This window comes from Vicugna pacos, chromosome 16 (assembly GCF_048564905.1).
Source record: "Vicugna pacos chromosome 16, VicPac4, whole genome shotgun sequence".
In the NCBI taxonomy this organism is placed as follows: Eukaryota; Metazoa; Chordata; class Mammalia; order Artiodactyla; family Camelidae; genus Vicugna; species Vicugna pacos.
Window position 1 is genome coordinate 3,648,964 of NC_133002.1, and position 27,129 is coordinate 3,676,092.

The 27,129-nt window shown below is 37.6% G+C and overlaps 1 protein-coding gene across 5 annotated transcripts in view; it reads left to right on the plus strand.

Moving 5' to 3' along the window:
* The window catches only part of RPS6KB1 (ribosomal protein S6 kinase B1), a 38,384-nt gene extending 12,449 nt beyond the window's left edge, over nucleotides 1–25,935 (plus strand). For 2 of the 5 annotated variants that reach the window (XM_006217990.4, XM_031685184.2), the window contains exons 5-15: nucleotides 8,585–8,732; nucleotides 10,877–10,934; nucleotides 12,386–12,486; nucleotides 14,257–14,347; nucleotides 14,550–14,640; nucleotides 15,169–15,276; nucleotides 15,582–15,644; nucleotides 15,832–15,909; nucleotides 18,428–18,535; nucleotides 21,027–21,139; nucleotides 22,126–25,935. In XM_006217990.4, coding sequence (XP_006218052.2) covers nucleotides 8,585–8,732; nucleotides 10,877–10,934; nucleotides 12,386–12,486; nucleotides 14,257–14,347; nucleotides 14,550–14,640; nucleotides 15,169–15,276; nucleotides 15,582–15,644; nucleotides 15,832–15,909; nucleotides 18,428–18,535; nucleotides 21,027–21,139; nucleotides 22,126–22,363 — 1,197 coding nt within the window. In that variant the 3' untranslated portion in view covers nucleotides 22,364–25,935. Of the gene's footprint in view, nucleotides 1–8,584; nucleotides 8,733–10,876; nucleotides 10,935–11,567; nucleotides 12,316–12,385; nucleotides 12,487–14,256; nucleotides 14,348–14,549; nucleotides 14,641–15,168; nucleotides 15,277–15,581; nucleotides 15,645–15,831; nucleotides 15,910–18,427; nucleotides 18,536–21,026; nucleotides 21,140–22,125 lie in introns of those variants that run through there. The other 3 variants (XM_072940249.1, XM_072940248.1, XM_031685188.2) reach the window with 3 other exon arrangements.
* Nucleotides 25,936–27,129: the final 1,194 nt, after the last annotated feature.

Below are 27,129 nucleotides of genomic sequence, written 5' to 3' on the forward strand. Positions count from 1 at the left end.
TTTTCTTTTACTGCATATATATTTTTTAATTTACATATAAGTACCGTTCACTGCTTCTAAGAACGTTTAGAGCTTTAGCTTTTTAAACTTACATAGTTATCAAAGGAATAAAGCCAACCACAAAATAAGAATTAACTCAGAAAGATGCATACACCCTGCTATTAACAGCAACATTATTTATAATTGCCAAGATACAGAAGCATCCTAAGTGCACATCAATAGTTGAATAGATAATGGGGATGCATATATGTATATACTGGAATGGAATACAACTCACCCAGAAAAAAGAAGGCTATTTTGCCATTTGCGGCCCTTCATTCACCTTTTTTCTTTTCCACTTCAAAAACCAGAATTTTATAACTGTCAGAGACATTTCCATTACATCAGAAACAACAAAACACCTAGAAATAAACTTAACCAAGGTGGTTACTTATACTCTGAAAACCAAAATGACACAAAGAAATGGAAAGATTTCTTGTGCTCTTGGATTGGAAGAATCAAAACTATCAAAATGGCCTCACTACCCAAAGCAATCCACAGATCCAGGTAACCCCCGTCAAAATATTCACGACATTCCTCACAGAACTAGAACAAACAATTCCAAAATTTATAAGGAACCACAAAAGACCCTGAACAGCCAAAGCAATCTTTGGGTCTCTCTCTTTTTTTTTTCCCTCTTCTTTTTGTTCTCTTTTCTTATGGTTTGATGACTAGAGACGGTCCTTTAACATTTGTTGTAAAGCTGGTTTGGTGGTGCAGAAATCTTTTAGCTTTTGTTTATCTGTGAAGCTTTTGATTTCTGCATCAAGTCTGAATGAGAGCCTTGCTGGATAGAGTATTCTTGGTTGTAAGTTTTCCCCTTGCATCACTTTAAATACATTGTGCCACTCCCTCTGGCCTGTAGAGTTTCTGCTGAAAAATCAGCTGATAACCCTATGGGAGTCCCCTTGTATGTTATTCATTGCTTTTCTCTTGCTAATTTTAATATTTTCTCCTTATCCTTAATTGTTGTCAATTTGATGACTATGTGCCTTTGTGTGTTCCTCTTTGGGTTGATTCTGTGGTACTTACTCTCTGTTCTTCCAGGACTTGGGTGACTGTTTCCTTTCCCAGGTTGGGGAAGTTTTAGGTTATTATCTCTCCAAAAATTTTCTCAGGTCCTTTCTCTCTCTCTTCTCTTTCTGGGACCCCTGTAATGTGAATATTAGAGCGCCTCATGTTGTCCCAGAGTTCTCTTAAACTATCCTCATTCCTTTTTATTCTTTTTTCTTTTTTCTGTTCTGAAGTAGTGATTTCCATTAATCTGTCTTTTAGCTCACTGATCCGTTCTTCTGCCTCATTTAGTCTGTTCTTGGTTCCTTCCAGTGTATTGTTCATTTCAGTGATTTTATTCTTTAACTCTGGGTATTCTTTATATTTTCCAGCTCTTTGCTAAAAACTTCACTCTGTGTGTCTATACTCCTGTTGAGTTCTCTGAACATCTTTGCTATCGTTACTTTAAACTCTTTCTCGGATAAATTGCCTATCTCCTCATTACTTATTTCTTCTTCTGGGATTTTATCTTGTGCCTTGGCCTGGGAGATATTCCTTTACTGCCTCATATCATCTATCTTTCTATGTGTTTGTGGATTCCTTCCACAGGCTTTGGGGTTATTGTTTTCTTATTTCTGGTATCTGCCCTTGGTGGATGAGGCTGGACTAGAGGCTTGTGCAGGTTTCCTGGCAGGAGGAGCCGGTGCCTGCGCACCGCTGGGTGAAGCTTGGTCCTGGACCTCTGGTGGGTAAGGCTGTGTCTAGAGGCCTTTGTGGCTTAGGGAGTCTGCTGATGGGTATGGCTGTGTTCCCACCCTGTATGTTGTTTGGCCTGAGGCTTCCCTACAGGCTGTTGGTTGGGGCTAGGTCTTGGTGCTAATGATCCAGTCAAGATGTCAGCCTCCAGGAAGGCTCATGTAGGCTGTCAAAACAAGATGTCCTGGGGTCTCCTTCTCTTCCCAATGCCAGGACCTAAGCTGGGGAGCCTGACGTGGCACTTAGAGCTCTCAGTCCTGTGAGAGGGCCTTTGCCACTTCAGCTTGTAGGTCGCCCACCCAGGGAGTATGGGGCCCAATTATATGGCGGGTACGCTCCTCCTGCCATCCTGCTGTGGTTCCCTCTTCATATTTCCAGTTGCAGAAGATCTTTTCTGCTAGGTTCTAGTCTTTTTTTGATGGTTGTTTAGCATTCAATTGTGGTTTCATTGTAGTCGCGAGGAGAGGCAGGCTCGCGGTCCTACCGCTCCACCATCTTGACTGGAACTCAGTTTCTTTTGAGTTTTTCCTCTTTGCAGGCATTTATACCCCGGTCTACTAAGTCATGCACCATGGCTTTATCTCCATTCTGTCTTCACTTTTTGAGTTGTGGGTTACATATGTTTCCTAGTTTTATTGGAGATGGATTATGTGTGTTTGGCTTCTTGTTCTTTTGTTAGGGGTTGATTTCTGAAAAGATCACACTGTCTTAAACAAATCTTAGTAGAAAACTTTATTAAAAGATAACCTAAATGACATTTAAAACATTATACGGATGGTAATATTTTGGTCCTTATCTCATTCCTGATTTTTGTTTAAGTGGTATAAGTGACTTCTTAATTTAAAAGCCAAGGAACAGATACTATGACCACAGTTTTATTGGTGTTTGTCTTAAAGAAGCAGTTTAGATATTCTCAACTTCAATTTCTGCATCAGTAAGCCCGAATTAATCTGCTATGTGGCCTTCCCACTGGAATCATTTGAGATTAGTGGTTTTTTTAATCTGTAAAATATGTTAGGCCTAAAATTAGAGACAGTATAATAATGCTTGTTCTAGAAATGTTGAAAGAAGTACTGGTGAAGATGCTTTGAATAATCCATTCCTTTTGATACATTGCTTATACGTGCCTAATAATCAGGGCTGACCCAAATTGGTCATCATTAAGTCCTGAGTGAAGCATGTTTCTGGCACAGGTATCTTTAATGGAAAGAATAGGGTGTTGGGTTTTTTTCCTACTTACAGTGAGTGGGCGTGGTGTAGAGAAAGCCATAGCCTTAATTACTGCTAAATGTCAGGCCTCCTTTTTGGGCCCAAGCATCTAAGAGCTAATTTGCTTGCCCCTCCTTTTGCTTAGTTACCATTTCTTTCCACTGTCAGGGTTTTTCTTTCCTCGAGCCTGGCTAGAGAATCAGGTACTGCCTTATTCTTTCCTTGCTGTCCCTGATAATAAGCTCACAGCAAAAATAATGAGAATGAAAAGGTTGCTAAGGTTGGGTCCAAGGTTTTAATTCCTACATTCCTAGGTAAGATGACTGAATACTCCCTGTGAGTTTCTTCCTTCTGATTTCGTTAATCCTGGAAGCACAGCGAGTGTACCAGCCCTCTTGACCTGAGTATGTGGTAAAAATATACCTCGTTACTGCCTTGAAGATAAAACCAGAGTAAACCAGATGTCCCCTTATCATGAATGAGTTGCTTACATCTGGACGATCTGCCTGGATTTCTCAGTTCTCCTGGGATTGTTTACTCATTATGGGAATGGTCCCATTTGGGTACTCGTTCATGGTAGAATGTTGAGGAAAGGACTGTTTCCAGCAACTCTCTCTCTACCATACCAGTCACAGCAAAAATATACTCTGGAAGCAAAATACTGTTGCCCATGGCATTAGTTGAGCCCACACTGTAAATTTTACAACTTTTGGCTGAAGGCTTGTGGCTCACAATTGGTCATACTTTGATTCATCCTTTTATTGACCCAGCAGAGCTCCTGTATTGTGCCAGGCGTTGTGCTAGGATTTATCGTTTGAGTCAGATGCAGTCTCTGCCTCTCACTCTGCCGACTGTGTGATTCAAGGGAAGGACTGATAAGCTTATCCTTACAATTTCCCTTTTCCTCTGTGGTCAAAACCCTTTCTGCTTTGAATTTCAAGCCAGTACCACTTCCTCGTCTTGTATCGGTCTTTACTTCCCCCACTGCCAAGTCTCCCGGTCCCGGGTGTCTCCACAGTCCTTGCAGTAAATAGTAGTCAGCGACCTAGCCTTGTCATTCCTTGTTGCTCCCAACTCCGTCAGGCCTCACCTCCATTCCGCTTCACCAGTGCCCACAGCTGTGTCCTCCACCTCTGAAACATCGGACCATAGCAGAACAGTAATCTCCCCAACTTCTTTACTCCCTGGTCTTTGGCCCTAAGCCATTCAGTCCTTTGACATCTGTGTTTTTCCTTCGAGTTCTTAGCCCCTTTCTTACTTTAGTTTATTCCTAGTCTAGGCTAATCAACACGATCCGCCACTTCAGTCACCTGCTATCCCCATTGATGTTATGTTTAGGATAGTTGTACTCTTCATCATTTTGGTTGTTAATGCTCCTTTATTCCTGTATATCAGCTACTGAACATGACTAATCACGTAAACTTTTAGATTGCTGCTGGGACAAATTCATCGTTCTCAATTCATGTGGACCCTCGGTACTCACCAGCCATTTTTCTACGGGTCCCTAGACAACTCCTTCCGTTCTTTAAAACTGTGAGAGCCTTTACTGTCAGTCCCTCTACTCTTTTTAGCAGACCACCTCTCTTATTCAAGGCTGTCAGATATGATTCCCCTTGACTTCCTGTGCTAATCCCTACCCTCAGTACCATACTGCTCTGCATTTTCACCTGTCTTTACTTCCTTCTCTCCAGGCTTAGTGGGAGATGTGTTCCTCCTTCTTTCCAAGGCTAAGCCCTCTCTTTATAATTTGAATCCCGTCCCTTTCTGCCTGTTCAGGGTCTTTTCTCTTTCGTCTCTTTTTCCATCCTCTATCCTGACTACTCTCTTTATTTAAATATATCCATATCTTTGCCACATTTAGAAAACAGGTCCTTCCTTCACTGGAGGTCTATTGTAGCTTCCAGTCTCTGCCTTTCGTAGCTGAATTTCTTGAGAAGTCATGTTTTATTATTTTTTCACTCACATTTTGAAATAATGACTCTATTGTAATGAAACTCTTGTCCCCTGTGTCACCACTGATTTCCTAATTGCTGAATCCAGTGGTCTTTATTTACGTAATTCACCCTTAGTTTACCTCACTGTTGCATTGATGCTGTTGACCACAGCATTTTGAAACTCTGTACCCCCGACTTCTGTGATCCCCCTTTACTAATTTTTCATCTTATCTCTCAGTCCCTTTCTTCTCAGATTTTCTCAGAATTACTTATTTAAAAAACTCAAACCTGAGCAGTCAAAAAAAACACATCTTTGACATTTTTCACTTTCCAAAGAGTTACAAGAATAGTACAGTGAATTGTTTGCCGTATTTTCTTTGTCTTCCCCTTCCTCCCTCTGTCTCTTCTTTCTCTCTATACGTGTGTATATTCAAAACTTTTAATTTTTTTTGCTGTACAATTTGAAAGTTAGTTGTAGACATGGCACTTCACCCTCAAATTCTTTAGTATGTATCTCTTAAGTATAAGGGCATTTTCATATATAACCGCAATGTGATAATCACATTTGGGAAATTTAACATTGATATACTATACTGTTTTCTGACACGTCCATACTCAGACTTCCCCAGTTGTGTCAGTAATATCCTTTATAGGTATTTTGTTTTGTTTTTAATATCTAGGATTTAGTCACATTGCACTGAGTTGTCCTGTCCCTTCAGTTTCCTTTACTCTAGAGCTATTTCGTACTTTTTTTGTCTTTCATGACATTGACATTTTTTGAAGACTCCAGGCCAGTTGTTTTGCAGAGTGTCCCTCATATGGATATGTTTCATTGTTTCCTCATGAAAATGCTTAAATTTTTAATTTAGGTTAAATGCGTTTTGCAGGAGTATCGTGTCCTCAGTGCATGTGTTCAAGAGACACATAATGTTAGTCTGTCCCCGTTTTTGGTGAGACTGAGTTTGATCACTGGGTTGAGGTGGTGTCCACCAAATTTCCTGTTGTACAGATTAATTCCCTGTGTAATGAATAAGTATCTATGGCATGATAGTTAGAGACTGTGACTATTCTGCCCTCGTAATCTTGTACATCCGCTGGTTTTCTCATCCATTGTTTCTTATCAAAATAAAATAATACTCTGGTGGTTTTAAAGTGGAGACTTTTCTGTTTTTATCGTTTTTTTCTGTTAGTTGTCATTCTTCTGTAAAGAAGGGCTTTCCGTACTTCTTTTTTTAATGTTTTTTAAAAACAGTCAGTATGGACTTTTTTCAATATATAATCCATTTCTTTCATTATTCAAATTTTGTTCCTCAAATTGTCCCAGGTTTTGCTAGAGAGCGCTATAAAGATGGCTTCCATGTCCTTCTACCATATCCCTGTTAGTTTCTGAGTTCTTCCTTACTTTCTGTACAATAGAGTACTCCAGGTTTACCTTGTACTTTCGCTGACCCTGACCTAGAACCATCTATTTCTCCATGGAACCCTGGTTTCTTTGGATAGAGAAAACAAGATCTGGGCCATGCTGTGCTACTTGCTACTAAAGTATCATTGTTTCTGGCTCTTTCAGTGTTTTGTTTTGTTTTTAATCATGGCATCATACTAATGTTCTTAATTTCAGTCCAATTCTGTAGGGTTCTTCTTTCCTTAGTCCATGTTTACATATCTGTTTATCCACAGTGAGAAAAGCCTGGTAACAAAATCAGTACATTTACTCATTTGCTTACTTGTACAATATATGCATAATAGTTTCAGAATTATAATACCAATACTATTAATAGCTACAAACCTACTAAGTATGGTTTAAGATTTCTTTGCAATTTTTGTTACACCTATATAAATGTCACTAAAAGTATACAGTGTGAAGTTATTTAAATATCTTTTTTCTCGTTTGTGGTAAAATTATCAAAGTCATAGTCAATTAAATTCATGTATTTCAGTTGTGTTCAATTTTATTTCTCTCCTCCATCCTTGTTGACTTAATTTTATTTTTGAACTGTATAAAACATCAACGTGGTTCAGAATTTAAGCTCTCCATTTTATAATCACAATACTAATACTTGATTCAGGTAAGAAAAAAAAAGGAATGATAAAACCATTGAGGTTTTACTCAGACGTCCCATTCAGTTTCGTGCCTTTCCACTGTCATGAGCTTTTGACGTATCTTAGTTGTGTTCATTATTGCAGATATAAGCAGGTACATATTATATGTATTCTTATTTTCTCTTACACAAAAGGTAGCTGTGTATACTACTGTGCCAAATATGTTCTTCTGCACCTTGCTTTCATAGAGATATTCTTCATTGTTTTTATAGCCTTTTTTTTTTTTTACAGCCCGTGTCCTCTGCATGGGCATTTAGGTTGTTTCTTTTCTTTCTTTCTTTTTTTTTTTTTTTTTTTACATTTTTTTATTGAGTTATAGTCATTTTACAAAGTTCTGTCAAATTCCAGTGTCGAGCACAATTTTTCAGTGATACATGAGCATACTTAAATTCATTGTTACGTTTTTTTTTCTCTGTGAGCTACCACAAGATCTTGTGTATATTTCCCTGTGCTATACAGTATAATCTTGTTTATTCTACATTTTGAAATTAGGTTGTTTCTAATGTTTCAGTTTTGCAAATATTGCAACTAATAACTTTGTGTGCTTTTTCATGTTACTGGAGGTGTACAAGAACTTAGTCAGAGAACTGAGACACATGTCCAAAACAATGTACCATTTTCCCAAAACTTTTTTCTTTGCTTCCATTTCCTATTATTGAATGACACCATTATCTATCCTATTACTTACACAGAAGCCGTGATATCATCATTTCTTCTCGTATCAAGTCAGCAAGTGCTAATTATGCACCTTTATCACTCCCCGCATCTTCATTTTCTTAGTTAAAGGTTTTACTTTTTGTTTCATTTATTGGCCTCCTAACTGGTTTCATTTCTTCCCTAAATTCTGTCCACACTGCTGCTAAACCTGTCTTACTTAAAGCCAAGGGTTATTCATTTTCCTTACGTTAACATTTCTCCTTGGCCTCTAAAATAAGATTCAGCTGCCTTTGCCTAGATGCCCAGGCCTTCCATTTCCTGGCCTCCACCTACATCTCCAGCCTAATTCATCACCTAACCACTTCTAACCATACTGAGCAACTTACAGATTCTCTAGACACATCCTGTCCTGTCAAGCCTCTTCTGCGCTGGGAATGCCTTTTTTTTACCCTCCACATTTCATCTTAATAACTTTTTATGATACAGCTTAGGTATCACCACCTCTAAGAAGACTTTTTGTCAGGTCAGATGCTGTTCCCCTGTTCACCCGTAGCACCTTGTGCTTACCTCCAGTGACTTGTCTCTCTTTCCTGGGACTTTAGACTCCTGCGGGCTGGAGACTCCTTCTGTTAGTTCTGCTTTCTTGTTAAAAGCCTGGAACATAGTAGACATTCAGCAGTTAGTGAATATATGAATAAACTTGATCTGTTTACATTAAAAAGTTACTTAGCTTTTTATTTACATGTTCACTGCAAAAAAATCCAAACAGTGCAGATGTATATAAGAAGCAACTGTCTTCCATTACCCCATCTCAGTATCTATGATAATAGATTTTCCCGTTACTAGAGTAAAAATGTCTACTATTTTGTTCTTATAGATCATCTCTTTTCCTTTAGGCAATGATAGTAAGAAATGCTAAAGATACAGCTCATACAAAAGCAGAACGGAATATTCTGGAGGAAGTAAAGCATCCCTTCATTGTGGATTTAATTTATGCCTTTCAGACCGGTGGAAAACTCTACCTCATCCTTGAGTATCTCAGCGGTCAGTACGCAGTTTGGTGTAATTTTTTGCATTAGCTCCAGAAACTGGGTCAAAACATTATTTTCCAATGGAAAAATGCTTTTTTCCCAAGGTGATCAAATAGTTCTTAAAACTGACAAATACATTGATATAAGGAATTCAGATGATTGACCACATGTTTCTTTTTGCAGACAAATGTGAAGGAAATTGTAAAGGTTAAGTCTTTTTCCCCCATCTGTAAAATTGTATCTTAATCCTTTTGTAATCACTTAACAAAATAACAAACACCTAATTAACAGCCATCAAATTGACTGCACTTGGGTAAGATAACATAATTTAAGTAAATTACTAAAGTGTTCTTTTAAACTGAAATAGAAAACTAACTTAGAGTGTTCTTTAAGATATTGAGTATTTCTGGAATTATATCTTTAAACAGGAGAGTTGTTCTGTTCAATGTAGTCTTACTGATATATTTTGCAGTTTACATTGGAACTCATCCACATTTTCCAGGGCCTGCCCTGCCTGGGAATTTGTGGCACCCCAGAACATTTCTCAGTCACAAGTATCTATTTCCAGCAAACACATTTCAGTTTCCTGAAAAGCAGATTTCTCAATAGCTTGTAACATGGAATAGAAAGCTGTAGAATTCAGTAACTTTTCTGTCTGTTGCCATTTTTCTCTTGTAACTTTATTTTAACATAGTTTTAGATTTCCATAAAAAAGTTGCAAGAATAGGACAAAGAATTTCTGCTTACTCTTCACCTAGATTACCCGAGTGTTATCATTTTGCCCCAATTGTTTTGTTTCATCATTCTTTCTCTCCCTCTCTGTATAGGTATATATGTGTGTATATACACACGTGTGTGTGTGTGTGTATATATATATATATATATATATATATATGTGTGTGTATATATATATATGTATATATACATAATTTTTTTCGGAACTATGTAAGATAGTATTGCAGACATGATTCCCCTTTACTCCTAAATACTTCAGTGTATATTTTCTAAAGTTAACAACAGTATCTTACATAACTGTATTAAAATTATCAGATAGGAAATTAACATTGATACTGTAATCTCTCTCCTTAGTTTCCTGTAGTCTGGGACAGTTCTTCAGTCTTTCTTTGTCTTTCATGACCTTGACATTTTGAAGAGTACAGTCCAGTTACTTTGTAGAATGCATCAGTTTGGGCTTATCTAGTGTTTCCTCAGGATTAGATTCAGGTTATACATTTTTGGGAGGACCATCGAAGTGACATTGTGTCCTTCTCTGTCAGAGCAGGAGGTACATGATATTTATATCTTTGTTCCATTACTGTTGATGTTAACTTTGATCATATATATGAGGTGGTGTGTGCCAGTTTTTTCCCTGGTGAAGTTTTCCTTTCGTAGTTAGTAAGTATCTTGAGATACTTTGAAACTATTTAAATATCTCATCTCTCATCAAACTTTCACATAGTTTTAGCATCCATTGATTCTTGCCTTAAACAGTTAACTGTGATGGTTGCCAAGTGATTTTTCTTATTCTTTCATGCCTCCTTCATTTGTTATTTGATACTCTGTTATAACAAAGAGCTTTCCCTTCTCCCCCATTAAAAAAAGTAATTTATTTATCTGTTCATTGATTGACATCATTGTGGACTCATGGATCCTAAGATTATTCAGTGGAATATAACCCTTTATTATCATTGTCTATTTTGATACTCAAATTATGCCGTGCTATTTACACAGCCACTGGCAGGTTTATCCAGTTTACGAGTTCTGAAAATATGGAATATGGGCATTTACTAATTTGCAAGGATGGTTTAATTATATACTAGCAGTTTTCTACTTACAAGTGAAATGTTAGAGACGCTTTAATCAAGGTTTTTTTTTTTTTCAACCTCAGGTCTGGAATCTATCTGTAAATATTTGGAAGTTTATAGACATAAAACCTAGAAATCCAAAACTTGTATATTTCACATAAGAATAAAAACACTGCTAAAAATGGAATCCTGATGACTTAGATTTAAGCCTATAATTTTTAGGATCTATTTTTTATTTGTAAAGGGCTGATGTCTTTTAAGTATGCTCAAAAGAAAAGCACAAACCCTCTCATTAGAAATGGGTTGGAAATAAAGATTGTTTTGTTTCTAATGTCTTTTATTTTCTTTACAGGAGGAGAATTATTTATGCAGTTAGAAAGAGAGGGAATATTTATGGAAGACACAGCCTGGTAAGTGAAATTTTTCTGGTTGCATGGATTCAGGTAATAATTTATATAATTAAAAGCAAAGTCCAGTTCCTACTGTGGGCAGCCAGATGATTCAATAGATTGTTCTGGAGCCAGTCAGTCACCTAGGACTCTTAGGGGGAGAAGCACCTTTGGGACTTGGCAGCTATTAGAGGTCACATCATTCCTTTGCCCCCAGGCCTTGGGTGGAACGCTCTTCACACCAGTTCCTAACAGAACCATTCTCACTGGGGCTTTCTTTCCTTGAATTGGTAAGCTGCCTGCCTTGGCTCTGGGTGAGTGTGGTTTTCCAGTGAAACTTTATGTGTGGAACCGTGGAAAGTGTCAGATATTATCTCTTTTTTTGTAGACTTTCCAGTTCCCAAGGTGCAGCCTTATTAGGGAGGTAATAAGCCTGAGCACATCATCTGTGGATTGATTCGCTGGCCAGGATGGGATCTACCCTCCTATTTCCTAAGATGGCATATGCTTCAGATTAAAGATATACACACCCTTTAGTGAGATGACAGTATGGGTAGCAATAAATCAGTTTATCCTACACATTAATTGAATAGAAAACACTAAAATGTTTCTTCTACCTTAATTACCAAACTGCATTCCATTGTTTAATTTCAGGCCTTTTCTAACACAGAAGCTGCATTTAAGAGCCGTAGGGATGAAGTGCCCTTTTTTGGAGGAGGCTCTCTGAGCCGTGTTTGTGGTCCTGCTGGCTGTGAAAGTGCCTCAGTCCTCTAGGACACACCCTCTCCATCCTGGAGTAATCTGCAGGATTGCAGCATTGTTATGCAGCCAGTATTGCAGTGCCTTGTGCTTTTCGAATCCAGACAGGGTTGACTCAGCCCTTTATTCTTTTGAGGTAGATAAATTTGAGTGTCACACAGTTTGTAGTTGTGGGCTGGCTGGCGAGAGGGGGGGCAGCTACTGTGGGCCTGAGCTGTATGTAAATATGCAGCTTTGTTAAGTAGGGGATGAACGGGCTTCTCAGGGTCAGGTTACAAGGTATCCTTTGAAACTAAGACTTGACCTCTGAGAATAACAAAGTTCCTGTTTCCTGTGGGATTTTAAAATTGGGGGTGGGTGGGAGAAATGTGCTCTGACCTGAATGACTGCTGGCCCAGTTCCTGCACAGACGGAGTAAAACATAACACTGACAGTTTGGCGCCTTCTGGACTTCGGCATGTTCTTTGAAGTTTTCGCAGTACGCGCTAATGATGAAATAAACGTTTCATAGTTTCACTAAATGAGTGAAACGTCGATGTCTTCACGCCTTTTGGCGGCATTCAGTGCTGTTTCCTTCCCCCACCCCCAGCCCCACCCCCCACTAATTTTGGTCTTTGGTGCATGTCTGTTTCTTTCAAGGAATTTTGTTCCCTACCTGAACTGCTTTGAGTAGATTACTCTTTTTAATTGTATTAAATCACTTTTGTTTCCAGCTTTTACTTGGCAGAAATCTCCATGGCTTTGGGGCATCTACATCAAAAGGGGATCATCTACAGAGACCTGAAGCCGGAGAATATCATGCTTAATCACCAAGGTGGAGATGTATCGTAAACAGTTCTATAGTAAATAATCATCTTAAAATCCTCCCACACAGGTCACGATCATTTTCAAAGCCCTCTAGTGATGTGTCTGTTATTTTACATTCCTCTCTCCGAATTTATGGCATCGTGATACTTGCTGAGATTTAAATGTTTAAGTACTTAAAGTTGATGAGATTAAAGAGAATTGAGGATAACTGGCCACTCAACTACTTTTTCTAGTTTAACTCTTTCTCTTGATAGCTTTCATTCTTTTGAAATCCTTACATAAAGTGTGGTGAGCCAGAAGCCAGTGCAAACACTAATTTTGGTTGGTTCCTTAAACTGGAACATGACTCTTAACTCTAACAGAGTTTTCTTTAATGATGATAATGTGTAAGTACTAGAAATCAGTACTTGTGATGATAATTTTATTTAAACGATTTAAAAGGAAAAGACTAGAGTTGAGCCAAAATATCTGATGTAGCCTTGGAAATAAAATGCTTAGTAGGCATCAGTTTATTCTTGCTGTTTGTAACAACAGGTATACAAATCACACCAACTAATATTCCGTACAGCAATAGGTACAGCAAAGTGAGTTTGATTACAACTGCACGCTGCTACAGACAGTTCAACTTATGTGAGAGTAATCTGGGGTGTTCACTTACATCCGAAAGGAGCAACCAGCCCACCAGGGTATCTGGGGGCTGATGGCAACTGCTGGTTATTAGGTGTCTACCAAATGATGCATGAGGTAGTTAATGGTTTTAGATTCTTGAACAGAAAATGGTCTTTAGACAGCTGACACCAGAATAAATGTGTCAAATTATGGGGTTTCTTTTCTTTCCTTTTTTTTTTTTTTTAAGGAGAAATGCTGTACTTAACCAAGTATATCATGGGTATCTATGTATCTCCCTCCCTCCCAGTTCTATCCACATGTCTCCCATCCTCCCAGTTTGCCCCAAACCTAGATTCTGATTCTGAATTCTAAGGCAAGGGATAGAATAGGAAAGTGCCTAGCGAACTTCTTTGATCCATAAGCTTGGTTCTGTGAAAATAATGGTCGTATTTCTTTACACAGTTACATTTGAGTTAATAGTTCATGCCTTTTCTTTTCTTGGAATGTGGAATAGTAGGCCCCCGGGGTCGCTGAACCAGTGGCTAGCTCATCACAGTTCAGTGAAGCTAAACTTGAACTGAAATATTCTTTATGTAAGGTGGTGAGGTGTTCACTGTCTGGATCAGAGATAACGGCTCCATGATATGTAGCAGTTTCATTTCCTTTTCTGAACTGCATGGGCAGAAGCAGCCAAGTTGTTACAGTGACTGTCTGAGACTGTTCTAAGAACTGTCAAGTCACAGTTCATGGTGATAAAAGCTGTATGTTTGAAGTACAGCGTCACACCGTTATTTAAAACATGCAGACTATCTTTAGGGTCTGTGTACTTAATCCATACTTCAAGTTTTCGCAGGACTTACTTTCTCAGGATGATAAAGGATTCTTGGTATAGGTAAATCCAGTGCTTAGACAAGCTGTTTCACCTTTTTCTCATCTTTTTTTTACCTTAAATAGATAGATTATATCCTTAGCCAAAGTAATTATGTCCTGTCCTTAAAGGTTTAGCATCCCATTTATGGATGGAACCTTGCTAGTTCTTGATATCTCAAAAAAAAAAAAAGGCAGAAAAAGTAAAGTGGAAGACTAGATGATTGTCTTGTATGATATGTTCAAACATTTGCACATACTTAGAATTCTCAGAATAACCATCTGTAATCTCTCATTGTAGGTCATGTGAAACTAACAGATTTTGGACTATGCAAAGAATCTATTCATGATGGAACAGTCACACACACATTTTGTGGAACAATAGAATACATGTGAGCTGCATGTTGAAAGAAATGTTACTGATGTGGGGGTAATAGCTAACTGTTGCCTGTAATAATAGTGTGCTAAACAGGTTCAGTAATAGTGTGCCAGATTTTCTGTAGCAACGTTTGGTTCTGTGTATTGTGTTTAAATTTTTACTTCAGATGCTATGCAGATAGTGGATTTTTAGGCATGTTATTTTTCTCATTGTAGGGCCCCTGAAATCTTGATGAGAAGTGGCCACAACCGTGCTGTGGATTGGTGGAGTTTGGGAGCATTAATGTATGACATGCTGACTGGAGCAGTAGGTGCACAGTTAAAAGCTGCATGTATTATGGTCTGTGCTGAGCAGTCATTAAGTCACTAAAGCAAGAAACCTTTCCTATTTTGAAATGTTTTCAAAATGCTTTTTGAAAAGGTTACCAATGAAGTTATTTTTTAATAATTTAACACTCCCAGTGCTTTACTAGTAGTATTATGGCCTCTGTACTTTTATAAATATTTTCACTTAAACGATCTATGTCATGGCAGTCCTGTGACATAGAGGTAAAACAGATACTGCTCTTATTTATAGATGGAGAAAGTAAAGCATAAAATCACATGGCTCACCCATTATCATACCAGTTAATGGAGGAAACCCTGTTCCTTCAAGACACTGCTGCTTCCTCTGTGCCACTGCTTAAAAACTACAGGTCTTTAGCAGTCATCCCGTATCACAGCATACATTTCTGATCTCTATGCATAACTGACTAGTTCAGCAAGTGGATAATTCTGTTTATTTAAAATCTGATTGTTTTATATGCTAACTTTTCTCACTCTCTTTTACCCTTAGCCCCCGTTCACTGGGGAGAATAGAAAGAAAACAATTGACAAAATCCTCAAATGTAAACTCAATTTGCCTCCCTACCTCACACAAGAAGCCAGAGATCTGCTTAAAAAGGTAGGTTTTTAAAATAGGCACTCAACCATAAGCCTCAACTATTAGGATTTAAATAGATAGAACTGAATGTTCATTTTTGAATATAGACTCATACAGATGTTGAACAAAAAAAAGCTTACAAAAATTTTTTTTGCAGGCAGAGTACAAATTTATTTCCTTTTTTCTTTAAATTCCCAAACAATATTTAGTTGTAATTAATAAATCATATGTTCTCAAGGAAAAATAGCTAAGCAAATTCTCTAAAAAAAATAAATAATCAACCTGACCAAGTCAGGTTCATCGGTGATTTTTTTTCCTCCCTAAAGCTGCTGAAAAGAAATGCTGCTTCTCGTCTTGGAGCTGGTCCTGGGGACGCTGGCGAAGTTCAAGTAGGGATTGGCACGTCTGGTGGTCTTAGGGGGAGAGAATGCTAACTTTATGTACTTGTGAAAGTTTTATGTAGTTGCTTATAAGTGTAGCTTATTTTTGACTGGTATCTTTAACCAGACAGCTAATTTGTCAATCCGGGGAAGTCTGTTCCCCTTGACTTTTCTTCCTGTTTCTTTTTCCCCTCAGGCTCATCCATTCTTCAGACATATTAACTGGGAAGAACTGCTGGCTCGGAAGGTGGAGCCCCCCTTTAAACCTCTGTTGGTATGTGCATATGAAAGCATATAACTTGAGGGGCCTGGTACTTTTTTAGAATAAAAATCTCTGAGCGGCCAGAAACATTAACAGTTCAAAAAACTTTGGTCTGTCCTTCTTTTCTTCAGAATTTTGATTCTGTGCAGTCTTTTCAAGAACTACTGCCTGCAGCAATTGATGGCTGGGTATATAAACTGTTTTTGGGTTGGTTGCCTAGGATATTGAAATACTCCAAGTAGTTGGAATTTTGGTGGGTTTTTTGTTGGGTTTTTTTTTTTTTTTTTTTTGCTTACCTGACCCTATTTTAAATTCACTTTACTGTAACAAGGTGTCAAACTAGGTGGCTTGAACAACAGAAATTCATTATGTCACAGTTACGGAGGCTAGAAGTCTGGGGTCAGGGTGCTGGCAGGCTTGGTTCCCTCTGAGGGCTGAGAGAGAGAAGACTGACGCCTCTCCCCCTGCCTTTGCTGGCAGTCTTTGGCATTCCTTGGCTTATAGGCACATCGCCCCGTCTCTGCCTTCATGTTCACGTGGCACTCTCCTTGTGTGTAGATCTGTGTCCAGATTTCCCTTTTTTTATTAGGACACTGGTCACATTGAATTAGGCTCCGTCTCTATTCTGGTGTGACCTCACCTTAACTAATTAAATCTGTAATGACCCTCATTCCAAGTAAGGTCACATTCTGAGGTCCTGGGGGTTAGAACGTTGTCGTATATATGTTGGGGGGACACAATTCAAACCACAGCAATATGTTTATGCATAAATGGGTATTAATTCCTGTCTTTCTCCCATCTCAGAATTTGAGAAAATACTGTTTCTTTTTCTATTTCTTGGGATGACAGTAGAGGAGAAGGAATGGGATAATGATGATGATGATTTGGTCCTGGAGCACAAGATGACTTGCTTTAAAATTTCAACATACATACCTGTAAGGATAATTAACCCTCATGTACCAGGTGCCCAGCTTCAAAAAATTATTAAGTCATCTTGTTTAAACATAAGCGTAACCATCATGCTGTCAACACAACTAAAAAGCTGACCATTTTCCCGTTGTTTCCTTTTTCTTTGCTTTTGTTTTGTTTCAGTAAAGATTCAGTCAGATCTATACAGATTGGTTATTACGTCTCTTAGATCTCTCCATCTGCAGATATCCCCTCTCAGTTCTTCCTTTGAGGACTTACTGAAGAAACTGGACCACTTGTCCCATAGTGTTCCTCACATTTTTGTTTTGCAGATTTTAACCCCATGATGTCCTTATCCGTGTTCATCTGTTCCTCATATTTCTGAACACTGATAGTTTAGATTTAGATGCTTGTTCTGATTCAGATTAAACTTTTGGTGCTATATGTGTACTTGTATTTCTTTTCATGATGTTAGCAGTCATTGATCATTGCCTGTATCAGTGGTTCTCAGCCAGGGTTGACTTGGCAATGTCAGAGTCAAGCGTCAGAACTTAGAGAGGGGGTGCTACTGGTACTTAGGGGTAGAGGCCTGAGATGCTGCAAACATCCTGTAGTGTACAGAACAGCCCCTTACAGGAATCATCAGGCCCAAAATGTCAGTAGTGCTTAGGTTGAGAATCTGTAGCCTAGTTCCAAGATTTCATCAAGGGTTTGCAAAATTGTCTTATTCTAATACAGTTATTCATTTATTAGGTAGAATTCCTCTATAAAAAGATACTTTTACATCAGTCGTTTGGTTACCTGAGGTGCAGTTCACGCAGAAAATGCAGGATAAATGTTTCCTTCCCAGTTTTCAAAGTAATGAATTAGTTCCCAACCACCCTCCAAAATTGATTTTTTAAAATAAAAGTGTAATTATGAATTCATGCCTTTTAACATATTTGTGTTTCAATCCATTGCAATTATTTTTATTGACGTTCAGTTTTTCTCATCTTTAGACACTGGGTGCTTCTTCATGTTGGTTCCTGAGTTCTTTTGACACAACCACATAGTCTGTACCAGATGATGTACCAGAGAGAAGAAATTAAAGAAAAAGATCTGGTGGTTAGATTTAGGTGATAACATTCCTTCACAAGAAAGTATACTTATACAGAGTAGAATATTATTTTTGTTCCTTGAAAAAATTAAAGAAATGAAATAAGCTATAGGAAGCAGCTTTAACTAGACCATCTTACAAATGTGCTTTTTGTTTAAACTCTGCTTCAGTAGTTTTTCAGGTTTAATACGAATTTGCCAACTGAGCAAATTATCTCTAAAAGGGAATTTAGACAGTGGGCTAGGCATACTGAGAGAAAGACTGATAGACTTTTAATAGAAATAATAACTGTGTACTAAAATCGATTTTAACGTATGTTTAAAATTTGATGATGTAATTTGACATCTGATACTTCCCACCTGTATTTTTTCTTTGGTCTGTGTCTAAGGCTATTCTGATACTTTATTGCAGTCAAACCCTGAGAAAAGAGCTTTATCTAGAGCTTTCTTTGATGCACATAATGCATTTAATTGATATGTGTAATACAGTCTATTCATCATTTTCTAATCATTGTTTCTTATAAAGCAATCTGAAGAGGATGTGAGTCAGTTTGATTCAAAGTTTACACGTCAGACACCTGTTGACAGCCCAGATGACTCAACGCTCAGTGAAAGTGCCAACCAGGTCTTTCTGGTAAGTGCAAGAATTTCCATGTAGCCGTGGCAAATTTAAGTATGAGGACAGGCCCTAGAAAGAAACACCATTTTCAGTGAGAAGATTACAATTTGCTTGCTTTGCATTTCACGTAGATAACCTGAGGTGCTATTTTTTTCAAGTTGTCTCCTTTTAACTTATAGATAAGTTAGAAAATTGAGTCATATAATTCAACATTCCATTTTAGCAATTAGTCAGAGTATGTGATTCCATTTTTGAATGGGCCACTGACTTAAAATATTTGGCTCAGCACCTTAACTGAAAGCCACACAGCCGTCGCAATAGAAGAGCTCACAGTAACTATTTTATTCCTGAAACAGCTACAGATACTTGCTTCTTTTAACATAAGTCTCTAGGGGAGTTTTACCATGTTGACTGAATATTTGACATCAAAATATATTGGTTTATGTGAGATACTGAGTAAATTAATCCCAATGAGGACGTATCTGTATTTCCTCAGATAGAAAAACAAAGCTTTTAAATCTTGATCCGCAGAAATGATAGATTTATATTTTGCCTAATGCTTATTTTATTACTATATTTACATGTTACATGAATACCTACCTTATTTTACATCATTTGTTTCCTTTGTCATTTCTTTTTGGACTACCTCTAGGGAGAACAGAATATGGAGAAAGTAATCATTTTGAAGTTGGTTCCCCCCCCCCTTTGTTTCTGAGTTCGCTGGATTTGTCACTAACTTAATTCTCAAACTTTTTTTTTTTTTTAATACTGCTCATAGTATACCACACAGTAATGTTGTATCTTTTGGGGTGGAGGGTAAGTTCTAAAGTTAGCATGGAATGCAAAAATTGTGTATGGTCAAAATTACTTTTAAATCACCATAGTACAGTATGTTTTCTGAGTAAACAATGTTGAATAGTGATAATTCTTTAAATGTATGATCATTTAGTGATAAAAGAACATACATGTAAAATACAATTTTATAGTATTTTTAATTACATAAGTGAAAGACTGCACGCTAACTTTATGTCTACATGATGCAAAGTCACTGTGTCCTGCTTATTAGTAAAATCTCCCATCAGTGAGGGAAGTAGGCATGATTCATTTTAATTCTAGCATTGCTTTCTTTTTTTCCCTCATGATGTGGGATTTTGTTTTCTACTAATGTGGGATTTACACCTTTGATTTAACATCCAGACCTTTTCCTTAGTTGAGCATCACAGAGTTTTAACTGACAGTTTTTCCCCCATAAAAAAAAGCCTAGAAACATCTTACCTTGCTTCAAGGAAATCCAAAGCTGTGATGGCAAAAGTTATTTTCGTTCCAGTTCAAGTACTGTTGAGCTTTCCTTCATTACGTATATTGGCCAACTAATGAACGTAAGAACAATTTTTTAGGTTGTAGCCAGAATTCTGTATATGAAGTGGATCTCTTTTAAAATTTAAAACAGTAACATCTCACTTACCTGGAGACTGTGGCTGTAGCAACTTCAGTTCAACTAATATTTTAATTCCTATCACAGAATTAAAGGAAATTCAATGGTCATTAAGGCACAGTCTGGTCATCTTGGTAGTTACAGCTTTGGCCCCTAGAGTGTGTGGGGAAACGGCCTCGGAAGTCCACGTGTAGCGGTAGCTGTCATAAAACGTATGCTGTACCGAATTGCACCTCGCTCTTTAGGACTTCACCCAGAGCCTTATGGAGTCTTTTTACTGTAACTCAAATGCCTACTCATAGGTGACTAGAATAACAAACAGAAGGGAAGAGAGGTGGAGGGCTGATTGTTAAAGGGATGAACACTGACAGCAAGATAAATGATAGCTGGTAGCCTAACAGCAAGGTCCCAGAAAGAACTAAAGCTAACAAAGCTGCGTTTTGCCACTTACAATCAAGGGTTTTCACAATGCTGACGCTTATTCATCAGGAAATTACCAAATCTATCCAGTCCTTGGCCAGAAAGATCACGTGTCAAGTTAGAGAATTGTTCATTTTTGGTTTTGCTTTTTTTTTTTAATGGAGGTGCTGGGTTGAACCTAGGACCTTGTGCATGCTAAGCATGTGCTCTACCACCGAGCTACTTCCCTCTGCCCGAGAATTGTATTTTTACTTTGGCCTAATATTGAGAAACTATTTTGGGTGTGATAATCTTAGTTGCTTATATACACATCGCTAGAAACGCTAGAATTTTCTTTGCGTTCATCTTTGTATTTAAGATCTTAATGTAGAGCCTGCATTTTCCTGTTTTGTTCTACTCCTTTCAGTGGAGTGAAATTTTGTTCACTGGTATGTGGGGCGTAATAGTATTCTGCTTTCTTGAGGTATATGCTCAAGAAATGGCTGGGAGGAAGTTAAGAACTGTGAAATGAGGTCGAGGAGATGGGAGAGTATCCGGCTTGGTGATTGTAGGTGTGCATCACTGTGTTGGTGTGTCAGAGACTGAACAACCACATTTTCTTGATATATGTAACAAAATACCATTCTGTAGCCCACTGTTACTGTCTTTTAGGGTTTTACATATGTGGCTCCATCTGTACTTGAAAGTGTGAAAGAAAAGTTTTCCTTTGAACCAAAAATCCGGTCACCTCGAAGATTTATTGGCAGCCCACGAACACCTGTCAGGTATTCAAACTTTGTTATTCTCACTTTTTTTTTTAACCTAGAAGTGCATTGCTTAAGAAACATATGCCAGCTGACAGAGATTAAAGATCCTTCATTCTCTTCGGCTGACATGTGCACAGCATCAGTACCACGCTAGACTGCAAGTGCCTAGTCTGTGCCCAAGCGGTGATGACACGCTGAATCATTTACCTTCCCTCCTGGAAGTAAGCTCCTGCCCTTGCAGGTGTCCCCTTTAACCTCTCAGTCAACATTTACTGTGTACCAGGGGTTGTCCTGCATGCTGGGGACACATGATTAAGGCAGGAACCGTCCTCGTCCTGATGGAGCTTACAATTTAGTGAGACTCAAAATAAACAAAGAAGGAAATACAAAAAGTCTGTAATTACAAGTAGGGCCAAATGCTTTATATATATATAAAAAAAAAAGTGTGGTGGTAGAGAGGAAATAAAACCAAGGGGACTCCTATTCATGATGGTCAGAGAAAGGCCTCCCTGATGAAGCAGCATCTAAGAATGAAGAGAAGGAGCTAGCCATCCAAAAGACAGACGTACAGGGGTGTCACAGGGAAGGGAACAGCTCATGCAGAAGCCCTGAGGGAGGGAAAAACTGGGCCTTTTCTTGGAAATGAAAGGGAGCTCTGCATTCCTGAAGTGTGGTAGGTGAGGGGAAGAATGGCACAAGTTTGGAGAAATATTTTACTTTAAATGCAGTAAGAAGCTGTTCTAAGTGTGGAATAAAGTCATTTTTTTTCCAAAATAAGTATGATTGAAGGTTTATGGGGGCAAGTATAGAGGGAAAGGGACCACTTGGGACACTCGCAGTCCAAGGGAGAGATGGCTCAGCTGTTCCCTTTGTGCCAGTCCACGCGAAAATAAAATTAAATGAAAAAAAAACTTATTACCCTACGCCCTTTGAATATGAGGGAAGTGTTTCTTGTTGAGCTACTACTTGAGACAAATGAATGATAGCTCTTCCTTGTCTTCAAGCCCAGTCAAATTTTCTCCTGGGGATTTCTGGGGAAGAGGTGCTTCGGCCAGCACGGCAAACCCTCCGACACCTGTGGAATACCCGATGGAAACAAGTGGAGTAGAGCAGATGGATGTGACGATGAGTGGCGAAGCTTCAGCGCCACTTCCAATACGACAGCCGAACTCTGGGCCGTACAAAAAACAAGCCTTTCCTATGATCTCCAAGAGACCAGAGCACCTGCGTATGAATCTATGACAGAGCAAAGCTTTCGATGGATTTAAGGGAAAAACGGTGAGCAGGGGATGTGTGCACATCCTGCAAGAAGACTCAAAGGGATGGTCTCGAAGAGTCAGTGTCATTACATAGAACTCTGTGGACAGAGGGAAAAACATGGATTAAAAAAAATCAATCAATGGTGCAAAAAACTTACGCGAAAATAGTATTGTGGAACTCTTTAGGCACATCAATTAATTGATTCCTAGCGACATCTTCTCAACCTTATCAAGGATTTTCAAATCGATGGCTCAAAACGGACAGTATTAAGGGTAGGATGTTGCTTCTGAATCACGGTTGAGTTCTGATTGTGTCGAAGAAGGGTTATCCTTTCATTAGGCAAAGTATGAAACTGCCTGTCATACTTGCAACTAAGGACAAATTAGCATGCAAGCTTGGTCAAACTCGTTCCAGCAACATGGAATCAAAGACGAAAGAAACTTACCGATTGATGTTTTACGTGCAAACAACCTGAATCTTTTTTTTATATAAATATATATTTTTCAAATAGATTTTTGATTCAGCTCATCATGGAAAACATCCCAAACTTTAAAATGCAAAATTATTGGTTGGTGTGAAGAAAGCCAGACAACTTCTGTTTCTTCTCTTGGTGAAATAATAAAAATGCAAATGAATCATTGTTAACCACAGCTGTGGCTCGTTTGAGGGACTGGGGGTAGACTTGGGGTTTATTTTCAGTAACCCAGCTGCAATACCTGTCTGTGATACTAGAGAAAAAAAAAATCTATTTAATCATTTCTACTTGCAGTACTGCTATGTGCTAAGCTTAACTGGAAGCCTTGGAATGGGCATAAGTTGTGTGTCCTACATTTCATCCTTGTCCTGGGCCTGCATTGCACTGGAAAAATACCACCACCTGTTCTTATACCAGTATTTGGTTCAAGACGTCAAATGTGTTCAGCCTGTGGCTGAAGAAGGACGGAAGAGAGTCAGGATAAAATGCATATTGATGGCGGCAAAGTGAGGGAAATAGGAGGGAGATCCAGGGGAAGAGGGTGTTGCCTTGGTCCACTCTCTGTGTCTGATCTCTTTACAGCAAATGTTGAGGTTTTACATTTTACTTCTTTGTACTGTTTTTTGCTGTCTGCCTTCCTTATGTTTTTTTTTTTCCTTAACAGTTTAAAAAGGAAAAAGGGTATTTTTTTCTCCTATATTGGGGCTACATTTTTTGATTGTAAAAATATTTGATGGCCTTCTGATGAATGTCTTCCACAGTGAATAAGAAAACTTAGTGGCTTTATTTAGGATACATGTTAACGAGATACCATGTTTTTGGAATTGTAACAAAGTCTACATAAGTGATTTACAGGTACAAAGAATAAAAATAAAGGTAACTTTACCTTTCTTAAATACTTCCTGCCTTAAAGAGAGCATTTCCATGACTTTAGCTGGTGAAAGGGTTTAATATCTGCAGAGCTTTATAAAAATGTATTTCAGTGCAAACTGGTAAAATAGGTGATCATGCAGTTGCAGCTGAGTCTTATCACCTCTTTTTGTTTGTCTTTTATAAAGTCTTCAGTTTGTGCAAAGTCAATTTGTAATATTTTGCAACCCTACGATTTTTTTTAAATAGATGCTGCTTGCTATGTTCTCCAAACTTTTTTGAGCCATAGGATCCAAGCCATAAAATTCTTTATGCATGCTGAATTCAGTCAGAAAAGAGCAAAGCTTTGCTTATTTAAATGACAGTTCAAGAGATGAGGTGAAATCCTGACATTAAGCAAAAATAGGACCATGAAAAATGATTGGAAATACACCTTTTCAATTGTGGCAATAAATGAAAGAATTGATTAACAGTTCATCTCTGGACAGAAAGCTTTTTGTTTTTTTAATCACTCCCTCTAGACCCCCCCTTCCCTTACTGCAGCAGCCTACTGAGAACTGTGTAACTGTAGCTAGTACATTAGGAGCGACGATAATGATAAGGGCAGAAATTGTACTTGTGTGAAAAAACAGAACCCAGAAAACTGTGGTGATAAGTACCGGCTTTAATTTCACACTGTCAATGGCTTGTACCACTCTGATGGTTCTTTTCAAATGTTTACTAACTGTGGTGTTGACTGCCTGCCCAAATTACAGTGACATTCTTACACCAGAATATTCCTCCTCAGCCCTGCTTGCTAGTAATACTTGCGCTGTGATTGGCTGGCTTTAACCACCTCAGAGTTAAACTATTTTCATGATTAGTCCTGCCAGCAATAGTGGCAAACACTGTAACTTTTCAGCATAAAAAGCATTGATTGCACACCTGCCATCCACACAAATAGTATTTCAAGCTTAACATTAAGTGAAATTAATTTCCTATATGGTGGCAAGTTTATTGAGAATTTGTGTTCCATAAATGGATATCCCTACTATGACTGTGAAAACATGTGAAGTGCCACTTTAGTGTCACAGACAGCACACACCTATGCAATACGGCTTACCCTATATTTATTTGTAAAAACCCCAGCATAGTCTAAAATATATGTCAGTAATACTAGTCTTGAGTTTCTAGGAGGGTTCTTTGTGATTATTCCAGGTAAGTGTATAAAAGAGATTTAAGTGTTTTCCTTTCATCATTTGATTATTTTCTTTAAAATCAGCTATTACAGGATATTTTTTAATTTTATACATGCTGTTTTTTAATTAAAATATAATCACTGAGAACTAAAGTTTACTAATTTTGATTTTATAAGGTTTGTAGCATTACGGAATAAACTGGGATTTATAAACCAGCTGTGATTAACAATGTAAAGTATTAATTATTGAATTTGAACCAGATTTTTAGGAAACATGTTATTTCTTTTTCCCCTTTAACTAATTTGAATCCTTCAGAAGGATTTTTCCATACTATTTTTTAAGACAGAGATAATTGGGGGAGAAGAATGCATGTATGATACTCCATAAATTCAGCATTCTTTAAGAAATAAATGATTGTTAACATGCTGCATCTTCAATAGTATTAATATTCCCAAGCCTTGGATTTTACACTTAATATAGGACTTAATTATTTTGGTTACTCAGTTAGTCATATGGTTCCTTGCTAATAAGGGCTAGATCTAAGAGTATTCTCATGAGAAATGTTGAATTTATGAAGAATGGATTTTGAGGCTCTGAAAATGGTTAATTTCTCAAATAAAAACATCAATGTCCAAACATTTGCCTTTTTTCATAGGAGTAGACACTAGCAAGCTGGACAAAACAATCATAAAAGTATTTGTCACACCATGACCTGTGGTCTGTTGCTGACTGATACAAAATTCTTCATGTGTGATTCTTCACTTACCACTACAGCACAAGTATTATCTCAGTGGATTATCCGAAGTAACATTTGAAAGATGGGTTCATCTGTGTTTGCTCTTTATTATTTTTTTCCTATCCCAAGTTGGCTTTGCATCTATCAGAGTAAATAAATTCTTCAGCTGCCTTATTAGGAGTGCTTTGAGGGTAACACCTTTTCTGCTTTTCATCTTGTATTTAGTTTACTGTATTAAGAATTTGATTTCAGATTGAACGAATGTAAATAGAAATTAAATACAAATTTGAATGAACATAAAATAGAAGTGATTTTTTTTTTATCATTATCCTAAGATAGGAAGAAATAACTAACAGATGCACAAATGGTTTCAGTTTTTTCCACTAACATGACAGATGTGTTCAGGCTCTCATGTTTAATAAATTTTATATATATATGAAGAATGTATATATGTAAATGAAAAAAATTTCTCTGTTGAGAAATTGAAGATACTTAAATATATTGTAACTTTTAGTACTGGTTTTATATATTAGTTGTTAAACATCTGTGATTTCCAAGTTCTGTCAAATAGAATTAAATTGGTTGCTGAAAAAAATATTCATTTGAAAAGTTATGGTGAAAGCCAGCTTCACATAAAAACACTGGAAGACTTTCTTGTAGGAGCACTCAGCAGTTTTTTCAGCCACACTGGTCAACAATATTTATTTGATGTGTATGCACAAAATAATGTAGTGCACAAATCTGCTTTTAACTAATGTCTCAATATATCTATCTAACATGTTTGTTTTGTATAAACCAGTAGGTAATTCCGTCACACTTGCCAAGATGATTTCTCTGTAGAAGTTCTCAAACTGACTTTTTTCTAAAACATAGTAGTGACTCAATGTTAATAAATCAATCAGAAGATACGATCTGAATTCACAGAATAAATGGGTTTTTGAATCCCTATTCCTGTTTTTGAGGTGAAGGAATAAGAGGGAACTGCTTCTAGTTCATCAACACTGTTAGTCAATGGCATAGCTTTCCTATTACATTTCCCTGCTTTTAAATTCATATGTGAACTGCTTTCTCCTTTGTTAAAAAAGAGCAACCCCCCTCACTGTCCACCACAGACCTCCTTTGTTATTAAGTCATATTCAGAAACAAAGTTATCCATACGGCCATATAGTGAGTAGGTATTGTTAACAGGGCTGAAATCACGCATGTAGTAAGGTGCTATTTTTTAATCAAGGAGTCAGCATGTCCATCTTTCATACCCAAATTTGAGTCCCAAATTGCCTTTCTCATCCCCTGTTGTATACCTAAAAAACAACTATTATCTTCACCACAAAGTCAGGAAGGTGATTTAAAGCCAAGTAAACATGTTCTTGCAGAAGTTCTCGTAGGTAGTAGAGTTAAGTATATCATTACTTTAAAAACAAAAAAACCCAGACACAGTTGTACTTACAACCTAGCAATATTTACCTGGGGAGAAAAAGTTACAGGCCTT